Source organism: Lutra lutra, chromosome 4 (assembly GCF_902655055.1).
Source record: "Lutra lutra chromosome 4, mLutLut1.2, whole genome shotgun sequence".
Classification (NCBI taxonomy): Eukaryota; Metazoa; Chordata; class Mammalia; order Carnivora; family Mustelidae; genus Lutra; species Lutra lutra.
In genome coordinates, this window is record NC_062281.1 from 4,617,537 (window position 1) to 4,635,580 (window position 18,044).

General features: G+C 50.6%; 1 protein-coding gene across 2 annotated transcripts in view; it reads left to right on the forward strand.

Moving 5' to 3' along the window:
- COL22A1 (collagen type XXII alpha 1 chain) overlaps window positions 1–18,044 on the forward strand; it is a 249,235-nt gene that overhangs the window by 164,733 nt on the left and 66,458 nt on the right. For both annotated transcript variants that reach the window (XM_047727479.1, XM_047727480.1), the window contains exons 36-40: window positions 245–298; window positions 2,312–2,365; window positions 5,047–5,151; window positions 6,284–6,328; window positions 12,824–12,901. In XM_047727479.1, coding sequence (XP_047583435.1) covers window positions 245–298; window positions 2,312–2,365; window positions 5,047–5,151; window positions 6,284–6,328; window positions 12,824–12,901 — 336 coding nt within the window. The remainder of the gene's footprint in view (window positions 1–244; window positions 299–2,311; window positions 2,366–5,046; window positions 5,152–6,283; window positions 6,329–12,823; window positions 12,902–18,044) is intronic.

The window sequence follows — 18,044 nt, forward strand, 5'->3', positions numbered from 1 at the left end:
AGGAACCTCTGAGAGCCCTTCTGCCCTCCGGTCTCCCACATCTGTGCCAGAGTCCCACTCACCAGAGGTTTGGTGGCTGGGCACCGCCGCACACACACAGGAGGGGCTCCCCCTGCCGTGGAGGGAACATCGGGTCAGAAGCAGCAAGTTACGGTGAACTGGGGGGAAGGCAGGTTTGGAGAGACGCTTGGGGACTGTTTGTCATCGATACATCCGGACTTTCTAAACTTCCGCTTCTGAATAGGGCAGTCCAGGACCTATGGGCCCACCTGGTGCCAGCGGCCCCCCAGGAAGTGCGGTGAGTCATGGGGGGTGGGGCACCGGCACAGCTTGGGAATCTGCAGCCCCCCCCCACCGCCCCCGTTAAAATGTTTATTCTCCCTGCAGCAGGCGGGCCGGGGTGTGGGGGGGCAGGCACAGGCATCCCTGTTCCCATTTACAGAGAGAGAAATGGGCGTCCCAGACAAGGTCACCAGAAAGTTCACCAGCCCCAGGCTCGAGGTTGCTCCTCAGAGCTCCCAAGTGAGAACAAAACCTGTGAGAACTACAGGCAATCGCAGGAAGACTGCCGACATCATCGAGGTTGTGGTCAGCCTCCGAGCCTGCCTTTCGAAGAGACGGGACAAAGCCAAAGGATTCGCAGGGGTCCTGACCCTTCGGGTCCCTCAGTGCTGATCAGGGCCCGGCCACAGGCTCATGCTGAGACCCATGCAGGATACTCCGTGGGGCCTCAGCTTTTCACCCTCAAAAGGGAGAGAGCGGCCAGGCCTGATGGCTGCTGGTGGCCACAGACATCCCTGTGCCCCATCCCCACACTGAGGAGCTGCTGATGGCCACGGACATCCCTGTGCCCCATCCCCACACTGAGGAGCTGCTGGTGGCCACAGACATCCCTGTGCCCCATCCCCACACTGAGGAGCTGCTGATGGCCACGGACATCCCTGTGCCCCATCCCCACACTGAGGAGCTGCTGATGGCCACGGACATCCCTGTGCCCCATCCCCACACTGAGGAGCTGCTGGTGGCCACAGACATCCCTGTGCCCCATCCCCACACTGAGGAGCTGCTGATGGCCACGGACATCCCTGTGTCCCATCCCCACCCTGAGGAGTCCTTACTCACGGGGCCCCAGGCATCCGATGGTGGGCTAGCTCTGAGACCCACGGTCGACACTGATCTCAGCTTTAACATTCTGCCGTAAAATGCCCGGTGCCACTCAGTCCCGGGGAAGCAGAGAGTGCGTCCGCCTGAAGTGGACCGAGGTCAGTCCTGCGGGGTCATCAGCCCACAAGAATCATACAGCCGTCTGGAGGACACACATGGGCCATTTCCACATGGCCGCACCTGTTTTGTTTTTTTTTTTTTAAGATTTTATTTATTTATTTGAGAGAGAGACAGTGAGAGAGAGAGCATGAGAGGGGAGAGGGTCAGAGGGAGAAGCGGACTCCCCGTGGAGCCAGGAGCCTGATGTGGGATTCGATCCCGCGACTACAGGAAAATGACCTGAGCCTAAGGCAGTTGCCTAACCACTGAGCCACCCAGGTGCCCTGCATCTGTAGTAAGCACTCTGGGAGTGTTAATTCATGGACACCCCTGGACCCTGGGAGATGGTTCTTCTCACCACTTCTGTTCTACCCAAGAGGAAACAAAGACACAGGGAGACTGAGTCATGTCCTTGGTGGTCACCAGAGGTGGTGCTGGAACATGGCCTTTGTCACGTCTCTCTCCCTGCTTTCCCTGGCCGGAGGGTCTTCTCTGGCTTTCAGAGACTGTATTGTCCAGCCATAGGACACAGGGTGGTGAGCCTGAGCCTGAGCTGCTGGCTGTGTGAACCCCTGGCTCCTTCCCTGGGGGGCCCTGGAGGGCGCATCCTGCACTAGCTCAGAGATCCCCGCCGGACGGGCTCCGGCTGCACCCATGTGTACGGTCTGCCATCCTCCCCTTTCTCCCTGCTTTGTTTCCCTCCTGGGGTGTCCCTGGACCACTTGCACTTAAGCCTGGGCTCCAAGTCAAGCCCCAGGTGACGTCAAGGTCACCCTCATCCTCCCTCATGTCCAGTGGAGGCCAGTGCCTGCCCTCTGAGAGCCAGAGCCCTGGGGAGGGCAGACCTCTAGGCAGCACAGGCTTGGTGCAGATGGGGAGGGGCTGTATGGGGAGGCGGGGAGGAGAGGGTCAAACCCTGGGGAATTAAGTGAGGGATGGGGAGCCCACAGGGACAGACATTAGCCTTGGCTATGAGGGTGTCTGCTCACCCTTGTCTGGGGGCCATGGGCCATCTTGAATTTTACCATGGGCATAACCTGTTTTTCAGGGCTCCCCTGGCATCAGAGGGCCCCCTGGGAAAGACGGGGAGCGTGGAGAGAAGGTAAGACGTGGCTGCTGTCAGCATGTGACATCTGTTCTCAGCTTCTGGAGAAACCGTGGAGGCAGAAGCCGAGCCACTTAGGTCTGGGTTCGGGCACTGGGATCCGAGGGAGCTTTCTAGGTAGAGGAGAGAGAAGGCCGTGCAGCTACGTCTCGCAGGCTCCCAGCAGGCCCGAGTCAGACAGATCCCTAGGGAACAGATGGGGGCTCCAGGAGGCTCTGGGGGAGGGCGTGACGTGCCCCACCTTTCATAGCGGGGCCTGACCCCAAACCCCACTTTCTCTCAATGCGGTACACAAGCGTATCTGTCCCACACCTTTGTGTGCACCCTGAAGCCTTCCCAAGTTTGATAAAGAGTTTCATTTATTAGAAGGAAGAGAGTCGTGGTGTCCGCAGAGACACCAACACCCCAGAGTCAAAGAGGAAGGTCCCCAGCCTTTCAAAACCTTGTTTCAGCCGCATTTTACAAAGTATCTCTGGGGCTCATTGCTGAGGGCCTGCTACTGGCCTCCAGTGGGTAGAACCCGGGATTCTGCCAACAATCCCTCACTCGCAGGACAGCGGCCCCTCACCACAGTACCCGCAAACGTCAGTGTGCCAGTGTAGAGACGCCTGCCGTCTGCGCTCTGGGACGTTCTCATCTGTAACACGAGGACATGATGACATGCCGGTGGCAGGTTGTGCAAAACTGACCCATCAGAGGGCTCAGCCCAGGGCCTGGGAGGAGATCCGCTGCCCCATGCCCCCGTCACTCCCCGTGGGCAGTGTCCCGTCCCGGGACGTCCTCTGCCTGGCCGGCGGTCCGCAGCCATCCCTTTAAGTGCCAGTGCCTCAGCGTCCCGATAGGAATCCTTTCAAGTCCACTTTAGCCAGAACCTCTTAGAGGAGAGATCATTTTGTCCTTTCTATTTTGGCAGAATTTAACAAGAATAGATGGTACATTTGCATTTCGGCAGCGAGGCTGGGTTTTAAAATACATGTCTCAGAGAAAAACGGTTCAGCATGGAGGAAAACGACCAGCCAACCTCTAGGACATATCTTGGGGGATTTTTGGAGTGCTGGTCGACGATAAGCCCAATAATAACCCTTACGTGGTGCAGGTGCTAATTTTTGTTTTGAAAGAAGATAATGCCATCGTCGATTACAGTAATACGAGCAGCCAGATGAAGCCAGGGGAAAAAATAACCCCGGCCCATCTGCTCTGCCTGGATTAAACCGCGTCTGACGATTGCGCTCTATTCTGGACACACAGTAAGTAGGGCACTGACGACCTTAGAAGGGGGTGACCGAGATGCTGGAGGTCCGGTGGAGAGCCAAGAGGCAATCAGGGAGCTGTTGTTGGCTCATCCACCGCTAGAGGGAGCCAGACACCTCTCCTTCGCTCACAGGCGCCAGGGCAGAGCTCAGACCCAGGACTGCGTGGGGAGGGGAACCCGGGGTGCTCTGCAAACTGGTCAGAAGCCCAGCTGCCAGGACACACTCGTTCTGTCCCTCACGGTGTCGGGTGGCTGGCCTGAGGCTCTGGGAAGCCTATCCTGCCCTAGGCCTCCAGAGAGGGGCCCTTGCTTGGCAACCCCTCTCCTTACCGTACCTTCTCTAGCAAGGAATGTCTCTGGTCATTCATGTCTCAGCTCAGCCCCAGGGAGACTTGCCTGGAAGGAGGAACCCCTGTGGCTCATGTGGTTCCTCCCAAGCCCCAAAGCCAGGGTTGCCACAGGGAGCTCTAGACTTTGTGGTCCAAATGGTGAGCATTTGCTGAGACCAGGCTCCAAGCCCAGCTCCCTCCCTCCCCAGGTCCTAGAAGCTCTTTCCCTACTTCTTTCCCTACTTCACAGCCCTGAGCTGTGCTCCGGATGCTGGAGGCCCACACTGGGAAGAGGAGTTAGATTCTGTCCATGGAACTCCATGGTGGACTGTCACATGTCTGGACGGTTTCAGAAAGGGCACTCTTGGCCGAATGTAAAGAAACAGTGTGTAACAGGGCTGCCCGATAAAGGAATGAGGCCTAGCAAGGTGGTGAGCTCTCTGCTCTTGGAGGAATTCAAGCAGAAATAGGAGGACCTCCCACAAGGCACGCACCCGATGCTTTCCTGCCCTGGGTAGACGACTGGACTATAAAGCACTGATGTCCTGTCCATTCCCAAGTTCCGCGTATCAGCTTGCCAAGTCTGCCGTGACAAATATCACTGATGGTGTGGCCCAAACCAGAAATGCACTGCCTGACCATTCTCACCACATCGGGAAGTCCTCAACCCAAGTGTTAGCTGGGCTGCTTCCTCCTGGGGGCCATGAGGGAAGCAGCCCTTCCAGAACCCTCTCTCGGCTTATTGATGGCTGCCCCCCCCGCCGTGTCTTCACACTGTCTTCCCTCTGTGTTTGCCTGTGTCCAAAATCTCCCCTTCTTACAAGGACGCTGGTCATACTGGATCAACGGCCACCCTCCTCCATATGACCTCAGCCTAATAACGAGTTTCACCCGCAAAGATCCTGTTTCTCAACGGAGGTGTGGGGGATTAGGACTTCAGCACCCATGTTCGGGGGGACCCGGTCCAACTTATCATATATGTCATGTAGAGTAGACAATTGCCAGAAGCCTACCATCCCCCTACAGGCCAGGTAACCATTAAGAAGCTTGCCTTCTGCATGTCACTGGTCCTGGAAACTGTCCCCTTTTCTTTCCAGGGTGCAGCAGGTGAAGAAGGGAGTTCAGGACCAGCTGGTCCCAGGGGTGATCCTGGCGCTCCTGGCCTCCCTGGGACACCTGGACAGGGAAAGGATGGAGAGCCGGTAAGTGTCTGATCCAGAGGTTTCTGTGTGCATTCGACCAGGCTAGAAGTAGAAAAGGGAAGGAAGGGGGGGGGGGAGGGAGAGAGAGATACTGACTGGTCTCGCAAGTATTAAGTGAGAGAAAAGCATAAATCCATAGAATGTGGCACTCAGTGAGCGTTTAATACATTAACTATGGTTGTCAGGCACTTAGCACCATACCTTTATTCTCACAACTGCTCTGAGAAGTGAGTACTTTTTTTTTTAGTCTCTTCAGGTGACTATAACAAAATACCATAAATTAGTGTCTCTAAACAACAGGAACTTAGTTCTCACAGTCGTGGAGTCTGGAAGTCCAAGTTCAAGGTGTCTACGTGGTCAGGTTCAGGGGAAGGCCCCATTTGGGGTTACAGAGTGCCCACTTCCCAGTGTCCTCCCATGATGGAAGGGTGAGGGGTCTCTTACAAGGACAGGAATCCCATTCACAAAAGCCTCACCTCCTAATACCTTCACTTGGGCCTTAGGATTTAACTTATGAATTTGGGAGGGAAACAAGAATTCAGACCAAGGTGGTATTATCAACCCCGTATTATTGGTGAGGAATATGAGGTTCACTTGCCAAAATCATAGTACTTGGCTGTGAACCCACAAGGGACTGGACCCTCCCTTCCTTCATTCTGGGTTTCAGCCAATATATCCAAATGCAGAATTGTGATTTTTTAAAAATCTGGCCACATGTTTGCATCAAGCAAAACCCTTCAGCCTAAAGTTGGAGACTCTCCTCATTGGTTCCCTCTGGTCTTGATATCATGGGAAATGGGAAAGAGACTTTGGACTCCATGAGCTCACCTTTGAAGACTGGCCCTCCTGTACTTGCGGGAACCTGTAGAAGAAGACCTTAAGTGGGAAAGCAAGCTGAGAGGGGCCGGGATTTGCTCAGGGTCACACAGAGGCTATAGGCAGCTGAGGCAGAATTCACACACAGGAGACTTGTAGCTCAAAAACTGTGCTTTCCTTCATAAACAACAGCCCCCAGTGAGACCCTTGTCTCCCTTGGGTGCACCGCATAGGGCGCATACAGCTTGGCTGGTGGTGGATGGGTAGATGCTCGTTCATGGTCTCATGGTTGTCCTCACATCCTTCACCTCCCCAGGGGCTGCGTGGGCCACCTGGATTACCTGGGCCACTAGGAATCAAGGTGAGTGTGTATCCAGGCAAATCGTGATGTCATGTCATGGGTTGCCTGGCAAAGGGACTGGCCCAGTTTCATCGTGAAGCACTTCTCCCACCTCAGTCCACTTCCCCGTTCTGCAGTTTATCACATCCCACTTAACTAAAGATGCTAGGGCTCCTGATACTGGTGATACTGAAGTCCTTGCCATACAGTTGGTGCCTAACAAATGCTTGCTGGTAAATGAAGCTGCAGAAGATACTGGTCTTCAACTGACAGAGCAATAGATCTAAGCAGTTTTGTGTTTTTAGTCTAATCGTGGTAACAATGGATCCCCAAATTTTAGATGCTTCACACACTAAACATTTGATGTCATTCCCAGTAAGCCTACTGGGAGTCGTGATGGGTGGGGAGCTTGGGCCCACACAGCCATTCAGAGACCCACGATCCTTGGCCCAGTGACTCTCCCGCCATGTAGGACCTGAGTCTGCTACCAGTCCTTGGTGTACAATGGAAAATGAGGGAAAGACAGTGGACAGACTCTCTGGGCCAGACCTGGAAGTGGTAATTCATTTCCCCCAACCTCATGACACTGACAGCAGGGGAAGCTGGGTTTGTGGGCTAGCTGTGTGCCTGGGGTGAAAGTGGGAAGCTTTGGTAAATATCAGTCATCTCGTCCTCAATTCACTTAAAACCATTACTCAGAAAAGCTGACTTGGCCCAGGAGGGACTGTTCTTTTTTTATTTTTTTTTAGATTAAAAAAAAAATTACTCATTTGAGAGAGAGAATGCATGAAAAGTGGGGAGGGTCAGAGGGAGAGGGAGAAGCAGACTCCCCGCTGAGCAGGGAGCTCGACATGGGGCTGGATCCCAGGACCTCGGGATCATGACCTGAGCCAAAGGCAGATGCTTAACCGACTGAGCCACCCAGGAGCCCCCAGGAGGGACTGTTCTTAGAAGAGCTTTCCTGAGTGACCAGGGACACTTCCCTGAAGTTTTCTTTATACTGAGTCATTCTCTCCTTGACTCATTTATGCTCTGATCACCTGCCAGGGCACTTATGATTGCGTCTGCTGCCTGTCCACTAGGCTGCCATGTGTCAGCTCTTGCTGTGGGCCGTGGGCCACCAGTGATGTATGGGACATGTTCCCAGCCCTCCCACAGCTCAGGGATCAGAGGGAAAAGCAGATAAACGAGTAGGCAGAAGCAGGCAGGTGCTAGCATAGAGGGAAGCTTGAGGCACAAGAAAGCTTGGAGAACCCTCCCCAGCCCAGCCTGGTTTGACCATGGAAGGCTTCTTGGAGGAGGTGATGTTTGTCCTGATTTTACAGTGTATGCAGCAATTGGAAGGGGAAGGAGTGAGGAAGGAACTTCCCAGAGGGGTCCTACCCGGGGAGGAGACACTGAGGCAGGAAGCGGACTGTGCTCTGAGATGAGCATGTACTGTGGACGCACCCATGTCCCATGAACTGTGATTTGATCAACTCTGATGCTTGAACTTAAGCATGTGTCAGTCTATCCATGATCTACATTGGAATGCTTCTGTATTTTTTTGCTTTAATTTAATATGTATATTCAAAATCACATCCAAATGTTGTATCATTACATTACTTTTGCCTACATGCGTGTATTTATGAAAACATATTTTAAAAATTCGTCTTGTCTGTCTTCAGTGCCCTTGCCTGCCACCCCCGAGCCACTTGCTGAGTCAGCACTTTGCAGCGGCGCATTCCCACCCCTCCCAGCTGCGCTCGTCAGGATATGGCGAGACTGGAAACCATAGATGCTGCTATTACAGGACGCTTTATCCCAAACCCTGTCCCCATCCACTTAATAGTAGGAGTGTTTACCGTTTTAATGCTACAGCTGTATCTTTGGGATCCCAACAACATAGCCACAGAGGGTGTCGGTTTTTAAAATTGTATGTAAAAGGCTCATTGACAATAAGAGCCGGAATGAGAAGTTTGAGGCTTCAGGAGAGCTGGCTGCTTCTACAGTAAACTTCTTTGCTTCCAGTTTTCCCCCCTATTCAGGCAGCTGGCCTCTGTAAGCCTCCTAAGCTTGTGCTGATTGAGGTCATGGTCACTCATGTGACTCCCTGGTAGTGATTTTGTTGTTCACGGTCACAATCAAAAGAAACAGGAGTGTTTCAGAGAGATCTGAGTAAATATATGGCAACTTTCTATTTTCTGGGGAAAAAAAAACCCTCAGAAACAACTTGTCTTGAATTTAGTGGCATATAAAATTGTCCCATATGCCTGGAGCAGTGGGCACGGTGGAGAGAAACGGGAGGCAGAATCCAGACTCTAGAGGACCTTGTGCCTATGTCGCCAGCCCGAGGCTGGTCTCTGAGGCCCTCTGTGATGCTGAGAGCCCCACGTGTCATCAGCAGTGCTTCTGTGCTCTCTCTTTCCTCCCCAACAGGGAACCTCCAGCCTCTTAGAAGAAAGGAAGACAAGTGCACCGGAAATGCCTTAAGATGCCCTTTCCCTGTGATAACTATTTATGAGTTCAGTAAATTCAACTCCCAGGCAGAGTTTGGGGTGAAAATCAGTGATATAATACAAATAAAATTAGTTACCTAACTCATGGTGTCCCAGGTCCATGCTTAATAAATATTAGTGGTCCTTATGATGAAATCACCCTGTGGAGTCAGCTTAAGGGTTGCAGCATGGAGATGGGGATCTAGAGAGCCCTTATCCACCCCTGCAAGCATGTTAGAGGCAGGAGTGCAGTGAGCCTCGACCTGGGGCCCAACTGACCAACTAGTGTCAACTTCAAGTGACCCAGGGGTGGTTAGTCATGCTGTCCTTTGGCCAAATATTTCCTCTTCTTTAATATGCGAGGCATGGAAACGGATAACCCATTCCAGTGTTGACACCGTATACATTTGTAATTTAGAATGTGGTTTAGAAGTAAAGATGTCCGTAGTTAATTGGGATTGGGAAGGTAAGTTTGAATTCAAGGAGGTCTTTAGTTGAATTGAGCTGGAAGGAGGAAGGGATGGAGAGAAACCAGAGAGCCTGGGAGCAGCGCCCTCCCCACCGGTGCTGTCCACGGTCCTGAAGGGAAGCCACAGGGATAGGAACCACATAAAAGTTTTCCTTGGCAACCCCACTTCCTAATTACTCACAACTGCAGGAAGATCCTTACAGACACCTTTCCCTTTCTTGCATGGCACCTGTATCCAGCAAAATGAACAGGCTCTGCCCTCATACAGAATGGGGTTAGGATCCCAGCTCAGTGACCTACAGAATAGATGACTTGAAGCAAGGGGTTTCACCTGTCTGAGACCCTCTGTCCTTTTCTGTTTAAATGAGCAAAGCATATTTAACTCCCGAAGGGCTCCTGTGGAAAGAAATGATAGTCTCCTTCCATGACCCACGCTTACTCACCTTTCTTCCCTGGACGCTGTTGGACTGGGCCAGAATGTCTTACAGCCAAAATATTTTCTAGACTTGGTATCACAGATCCTAGCTCACGGGCCCATCTCTTTCTTTATATTGAGCCTAATCAGAGCATTAAGGTCTTCTTCTCTTTCCTTGAGGCTCTTTGCTGAAAGTCTCAACCCATTAAGCTGTGAAGTGTTGTTTCTCTGGGAAAATGTTAGCATTGCAATGGGCCATAAGCACAGGAAGGGAGCCAGGCCTGTCCACCTTGCAGGAAAGAACTAGCAGAGACTCAGATTCCAGGCTGGGCTGAGTGTTCCCTCCTGGCTCTATCCCACCTCCTCTTCTGTAAAAAGTTGATTTCGCTTCAATCACAGAATTTATTTAAATAAATAAAGCTTGTAAAAAGTGTATTGATAATGTACCCAATATAGGATCTGACTTATTCTAGGTACTTGAAAAATACTTGTTGAATTAATAGATAAATGAATGAATGGATGGTTCCCAGTTTTAAGATTCTTCCATTGAAGTCAGATGGTCAGACAGACACAATGGGAGAACAAGGTGTTAAGATTAATGAAGATCTACACAAATATCTAGAGGAGAACAGGGAGCAATACAGGCAAAGGTGGGGTAATGGAAGTTGAATGATTGAGGTGGTCTTCTTTGATGGGTTGGTGCTTGGGATATTAAAACATGGACGGTTGGCATGGTCTAGTTCGTGGTAGTTAGCATTTGCTGGTGTGCATGAGGCAGCCTTGGGAGGAAGAGGGGAGCCCAGCTAAGACAGAAAGTGATAAGAAATCTATATTAAATATTTTAAAATGCCAAAGGGTATGGATTCATCTGGCATTTATGTGTGTTTGGTTTGTTTTCTCTCTTCTAATTCCACTAATAAAGTGATAATAATATACTTGTAATACTCTATGTTAAATAGCATCTTCCCTTTGAAATGAGTCTTCATAAGATCCCTGATGGTTTGGTAGAATGTTCTCTTTCATTCTCATTGATGAAAGTCTTCAGGAGCAGAGAGGTTATGGGACTTGCCCAGAGTTACAGGGTCAGGTGGACATTGTCCTAAAAAGGGACTTTGACTGCCTTTTTGGAATCTTCCCATGTGTCCCTCTCACTAGTGTAGTGTGCGTGTGACTGGCATCGTGAGGAACATGTTCGTCCTCTGTTCATTACACTTTTCTCTGTATTTGTCTTATTTCTAGACTTCCTGCCTTCCCCCCGCATACAAATTAGGTTTCCTAGCAGCCCCAAGCATCTTGTACTTCGTGGAATGAGCCACAGCCCATTTTCCTAAAGAAACACAATGTACCAGCTGGGGTTTCAAAGAGAATTTCAGGAGAGGCCTATGTACAGAGGCAGAGGTGAGGCGGAGGGCTGCCCCAGCTCCCAGGAAGCATGGCCACGGTGGGCCTGGAAGGATAATGGACAGCAATGGTGTGACTAGAGACAGATTTGGGGTCTGGTTGATCTCTTTTGTGAGACCGTCCCAAGCCCCATCCTTCCCACTTCCCATGAACGTGATTTCTCTTCAGAACTCAGCACGGAGTGTTGGAAATGGGCATCTTTTGGTCCAGCAGCCCTTATTGCTGCTAGAAAGAAATAAACAGCAAGCATTGGTTGAGCAAGTACGTGACTTAGGTGCTCATCCAGGCCAGAGTCCTACTGCGAGAACAGGAATCATCTTAGAAACATTACTTTTCTTAAAGGCCCAGATGTAAAGTTTTCTGATTGAAATGATGGTTAGCAGGTAAGCTGATGATTAATGAGATGTTTTTCATGCTTAGAAACCTAAACCTTAATAAGCAAACTGTTTCCTAGCAATGTCAATTTCCACCTGAGATCAGATTGCTGTGCGTGTCTCACTGGTTCTTCACAGCAACCTTCTGAAGTTCTTTTCATTTGTCATGGGCATTAACTCATCCCAGGGATATTAAATAGCTTGAACAAGATCAGCCACCGATGCACGTGAGGCTTGGCTGAGTTCAGCTAACCCCATACAAGTGCGCCGTCTCTCACAGAGAGCTGATGTGGTTCTGGTCCCTGTGTGTTGTGGGCTGGGTTTACTTTGGAATTAGAAAGGTAGCAGTTTGCAAACTGTAGGTGTAAAATGACTATGGTGTGTGGGCCAGCGTCCTAATCAAACTCTTTCACATTAATGCATCAGAAACGTGTAAGCATCCACACACAGCTGGGTCAATGACGGTTATCCATAGTCCACATCAGATCCTAGTGAGTTAGGACAAGCCCTTGTTTTTGGAGGCTGAGGATCTTGAAATTGTGGATGAAAGGGTATGATCCCATCTCCGCTTCCTTCTACAGGAAATGGCAAACATTCCTCCCTTGTACTCTTCCCATCAAAGTCCAGTATGACAGGTGCAGGAGAAGGGCCACAGGCACAATAGCTAACTAACAGGTAGATCCAGGCCAGGCTGTGTCAGGATGGCACTTGGAACACGTGTCCTTGTTTTATGAACACACCATCTCTGACCTGGCTGCCATTGTGGCTCCCTGCCTTTGTAAATGAAGAAACTAAAGCTCGGGGAACTTGTCACTTTCTTGAGTCAACTGTGAATAGGTGTTGAAGACAGGACTGAGACCCACACTCTCTGAACCCTGTGCTCGGAGGGAAGGGATGTGGTTCACTCATTCTTACCTCTCCCAACCCCTGGAGAAGTGGCTGGGGAAATAGAGGTACTTGGCAAATTATTGGTAATTATTGGTGATTTGGGACCTGATCTGAAATATGGGTATGTAGTCAAATACGGGTTGAGGTCAGGATGGGGGCATGATGAGGTCTGGAGAAATCTCAGCAAAATTTGGACCTGTGGTCACATGGGAGGTGCCACCTTGTTATAACCGCTTTTGGAGGCATTATCAAGGTTGGGGCCTGGTAAGCTCTGAAAGGTTCATGATGAGCATTGCTGGATATGCACATGCCGGTGGCCTGGGTGGGTGATGGGCTGCCTGGGGGTTGTGGGGGGACATGCGGAGTTCACGTGGCAGGAGAGACGCTGATGGATAGTGCAGTCAAGATGGTGGGAGGGGGCATAATTCCTTTTGTGTGCTGGCTCTGTCCTGCCCAGAACTGACCTCATTATCTTATTTTTCTTCTCTCTAGGGGGACCGAGGGGCACCCGGGATCCCTGGCTCTCCTGGCAACCGTGGCGACCCAGGCATCGGGGTGGCTGGCCCTCCTGTGAGTCTTTATTCTTCCAGAACTTCCTCCCCTCCATAGAGCCACACTGCCACTCCCTGCTGGCTCCCTGGGCCTGCTTGCAAGGACTCTAACCGAGGAGCATGTCACTGGTCTTCGAGTCAGTCAGGGGGTGTAGACACTGGCTTTGTTCTAGAACTTGGTGTACTTCGAATGGGAATAAGGCTTTTGAGGGGACCAAGACTTGTCTGATTGAAAGAGGAAAGCACAAAACTCATTAAAATTAAAAAGGAAAAACATGACTCACTGGGAAAACTTTTGCAAATCTGTGGTATAGCCAGTGAAACCGAATTGTCTGGGGAAGGGGTGTGATGTGGGAGAGATAATGTGCTTTCATGTATTTAGGCCAAATGGAGTCCACTACCCCTCTGCCTCCAGTTAGGATCAGGTGAGGACATAAGTAGAATCAAGGAAGGTTTTAATATAGTCCCTAAAATGAAATTCGTGATGTGGTCCTCCCGTTGGTAGTGTGATGAACGAGTCATGCCAGTCTGACCAACGTGAGTCTGCAGACTTCTTAGAGGTGGTGATTTTGGGGGTTATAAGAGATTGCAAGGACCGGGGGTGCTCGGGACCCCACCCAAGTTGAAGATAGATATTATTTTCAACCAGCCTCCACCTGAATATCTCTAGAAATAGAAGACATAGTCCTTTCAAAGCCAGTACATCTGGCTTTGAAATTTAGACACTTATTTCCATAGAGAAGAGACATTTATTGGAAATTTTTCTCATCGAGAATTGGAATATGGTCTTCTGTGTCTTCTATCCATTGCTTCTGATTCTTCCCTTTGTACCAAAAAAGCATACCTCCTGCTCTCTTTTACTGAATTATAGCCTTCAGAATTTAAGGCTTGTTCTCAATCCTGGTGACTTATCTTCTGATTTGGTCTGTCCTTTGCTGAAGACACACAGTATGTTAATAATGCACCTTAAAATTGTATTGACTTTTTTCTTTTCTTTCTTTCTTCCTTTCTTTCTTTTTAAGAGAGAGAGAGAACAGGAGAGGGGCAAAGGGAGAGAATGAGAGAGAATCCTAAGCAGGCTCCACACCCAGCTTGGAGCCCAACACAGGGCTTAATCCCAGGACCCTGAGACCATGACCTGAGCCTAAATCAAGAGTTGGCCAATTAACCAACTGAAACACGCAGGCACCCCTCTGGGGTCTCTTGTAAAGAGAGGGTTTTGTAAAGAGAGGGTCTTTGTAAAAAGACTTCTTTGTAAAAAGAGGGTCTTGTAAAGAGAGGACCTCTGGGGTCCCTGTAAAGACAATAATTGTAGTCATGAGGGTTCTACTCCCATTACTTAGTCACCTCTGGAAGCCCCCATTTCCAAGTACCATCACAAGGGGGCTTGGAGTTCAATATAAGAGTCTGGGGGAGATGCAGACATTCAGTCTGTAGCACTGTCTTACTATTATTTAAAAGAAGCTCAAATACCCAGTCCTATTCTAATGCTATTACTAAGCCTCATAATATCCACGCTACCCAGATTAGCATTGCTTATTCCAGAAGTGTGGTCTAACTCTGCCCCATTCAAGGTGAACCCAGCATGGACCAGAGCAGCACATGGCCCCAGTCTCGGCTTGGTTTTGCATTCAAGAAATTCAGACCATGGTCAAAAACAATTAAAGGAACACCACTCTTCATTTGTCTCTCAGATACTTTGAAGGGGAAATATGGATTCTTACCCACAATATCACTTGTCAAGCAGAAACGTCCTTTCCTTCCCTCTGTGGTCCTCTGAAATCCCAGCACTGGTCTTGGGCACCTCACTCTGTCCCCAAAATCTCCAGGGCATCCCCACCCTCTCCCCCTGCCCCTATCTTGCCTCACTGGCTCCCCACCAGAAGTGACTGCTTCCCTTCTATCACAACCCTAGCAGTGGGACACCCATCTTCCCAAATGTCTCCAGAAACCATGGATGGAACAGGTGTATGGAATCCCCCTGGGAATGTCTAGAGTTACTTTGTTTTTCTTAAAAGAAATTCTCAGGGAGCACAGTCCCCTCCTACATGTTTATATCAACTTTGTCAGCTATTTTTTTCAGTTTTTTGGTAGCTGGAAGGAACACTCTGGCCAAAGATTGCCGTGAAGAAACATAGTAGTTCAGACTCCTTCTTGTGGGGAGAATTTTGCTGAAATCCTCCTTCCCCTTCTCTCCTGAATCTGCCTGAGTGAGGATTCTGCTTCCTGCAGGAATGACCCGTAGACTAGAATACTTTTTGCAAGGGAAACTGTGAGCTGTTTGTAGGCCCCATTGTCCCTCAGTAGGGCTCTGTAGATCCCCGTCTGCTCCCTAAGGACTCACGGTGTCAAGCCCTGAATCAGAAAGCCAGTGGGCAGAGTTGGATGCTCTCCATCCCCCCTCCAGGTTCAGAGCTGCCTGAAATCACCATGAAATATGTTCGTGCCTAAGCGATTCCACCTGAAAAGTAATTGGCTGGCTGCACCCCAGAAGCTGTAAATCAGCCTGGTATTGTCTTTCCTCCACTTCAACTTATTATGAGCTTCTGTGGTGGACACAACCTTACAGAGTTTTCATAAATCTTGTCTTTGGCCTTTTGCCTAGGCTCCTGTTGGCCTGGGATTCTGCACAGAGAATGCAGGGGTGCCCTGAGAGTCAGAGGAGGGGAAGAAGGGGTGATGCCAGGGATGTGGGTCTGCTGGGGATACCACTGTCCCTTCACGGGAACGTGGCCATGAGTGGTGTATGTCTGGCTGGGAGCCAGGTGTAGAAGCACGGACGCCCCACTCACCACCTCTTGGAGTCCCCTGAAAGTTGCCGAACCACCAGCTGAAGGCTGGATTCTGCAGAAGCCTCTGTTGAGAACAGGGTCCAAGGGCCAGGAGTTTATTTGGGAAATGCTCCAGAAATCACCACTTAGGGCATTGTGTTGTGGGGAAAGGAGGGGAAGCAAGGGAGGGCGTGTTCATGAGCAGGCTTCCACATTAGACAACGAGGGCTCCCCTCCACAAACAGTCCAGGAGGTGTGGGCACACGGCGGAGCTGTGGTCTGATGGGGGGTGAGGCAGGGGTGTTTGTGTGCCCATTCCTATTGGCCAGTGCATGAAGGCTGCTCCTTTGGGGGGGGGGGGCGACTCCCAGGAGCTTCCTGCCTGCCCTGCCCTTGGGCCAAGGGTGGTCCTGTGGCAATGGAAAGCCCAGGATGTTGCCAGGTTCCTGTGTGTTCAGGGCATTTAGAGACGGGCGCTGACCATGTCTCCTACGTCACTGTTTTCCCGGGAAACAGTCTGAGCTTCACAAGGCGGAGTGACTTGGCCGATGGCACACAGCTGGTCCAGGGCAGGATGCACTTCGATTCCCACATCCCCCCCAAGCCAGTTCTCTTTGCCTGTGGCTTCGTAGGCTGAGCAGGATTATTCATTTCCATTAAGGATGGATCAGCCTACAAGTTACTCCTCACATCCTTCCTCCCGGACCATGATGCTCTGGGACCTTTGGCATCCAGGAGCAGTGCCGACCCCCTGGAAGGGAGCCCTGGCTTTCCCTGCCAACCTGTGCACCTTCACTGGATGGGGGCGCAGATGGGGAAGCAGTGGCAGGGAGTGTTGGCCTCTTACTTCAAGGCATTAACAAAAATCCCTTTAATCTCCAGGTTGTTTGTGATCTGCTTTAGCCAGGTGTTAAACGCTTAGAAATGATCCAGCCTAGGCCTGAGGGCAGATCAAATTGCCGTGAACCTCCCTGAATCCAGGAGCTCAAGGCCAGCCAGGGTAGGATTCCCACCGACAGCTGGGCTCCCCGAGACTCGGACCTTCCGGTTCTATGAGCTTCTTCATGGGTCGAGTACCAATCATTTCTGCTGCCGCAACAGGGGTGTTGGGAGGTGACAACACGGTAATATCGGTAATAACATCTGGCGCCCTGCCTTGGATCTTTGGATCCCACCTTTCCTTCCCCTGCCTGGACTCTCTCTTCCGGATGCCTCCCTTGGAGTAGTAGGCAGAGACACACATCGGACAGGACTGGCTCGCTGTTAGATTGACAGCCTGATGGAAGAAGGAAGCATGGAGCTGATTATGTGCAGTAAAATGTGTCAGGGTCCTTACAGAGGTGTTTTTTGAACTCCCCATCCTGGAAGGAATAATTAGACTAGAGTTGAAAGCTGCGCAGTTAAAGCATCCCACCGGTATGCCGGTCGGCCTGCGGGGGGCAGCAGCGAGTAGGGCGTCCACACCAGGCGGGTTCCTTCCTCCTTTTCAGGTTCCAAATGAGATAGAGAGGGGGACGCCACTTGCCTGAAGGGACACTTGGGATGTAACAGAGCTAGGGTCCCCCCCCCCAATTCTGACACGCTCTCGGCAGGGCAGAGATAGTGATGAGTTCATGCTCAGGAGTCTTTTCCGGAGACAACCTCTTCCCAAGTCTGGAATTTGTTAATTTAATTGTTTAACACATCGCGCTGTCCTGTGTTTCCTGTACATCCGTAATTGTGCCTAGAGCCTTGATCAGATTCAGGCTTGATGTTGCTGGCAAGACTTCACAGGGAGTGTGCACTTCCTTTAGGAGGCACTGGGGTCTGATGGTCTCTCTCCTTGTGATGTTCACCCTCTTTGATGTCCAATGCTTAGATCAATTAGCACATCAAGGTTTGCAAATTGATGCCTTTCTTGTCCTACCAGTGCTTTTTTATCTATCTGCTAGAATACTTCTAGACGCAGGAGAGGTCCCTCAGTTACAATAGACATACCTAGTGGTACAGTTCATGTGGGAGGCAGGATAGGAACGGGTGTTCCAGTCTTTCCCTTCAATTATCGTCGCATAATAACTCGATTCCCTTGCATCTCGCAAAGACGGTTAACTTGGTCTTTTGTTTTCCATCAGTAATTCTGAACTCCTGGATTCAAGCACATTTGACGTGTTTCCTTATAGTCTGGTTGTGTTTCCCTTTGACGTCCATTTGTCTCAGCTGATGCCAGTAGGAGCTTATCTCGTTGACCCTGAGTGCTTTTGACAGAAGCCTAGAAATCTTTGATAGCATCCTTGCTCTCTGGAAAGACGTGGTGCACTAGATTTGTGTACCTGTCTTGTCCCGATCTGCAAGCAGTCATTTCTCCACGGAGCTGTGTTTCCTTCTCGTGGAAAATGGTATCAAAGGCTAAGA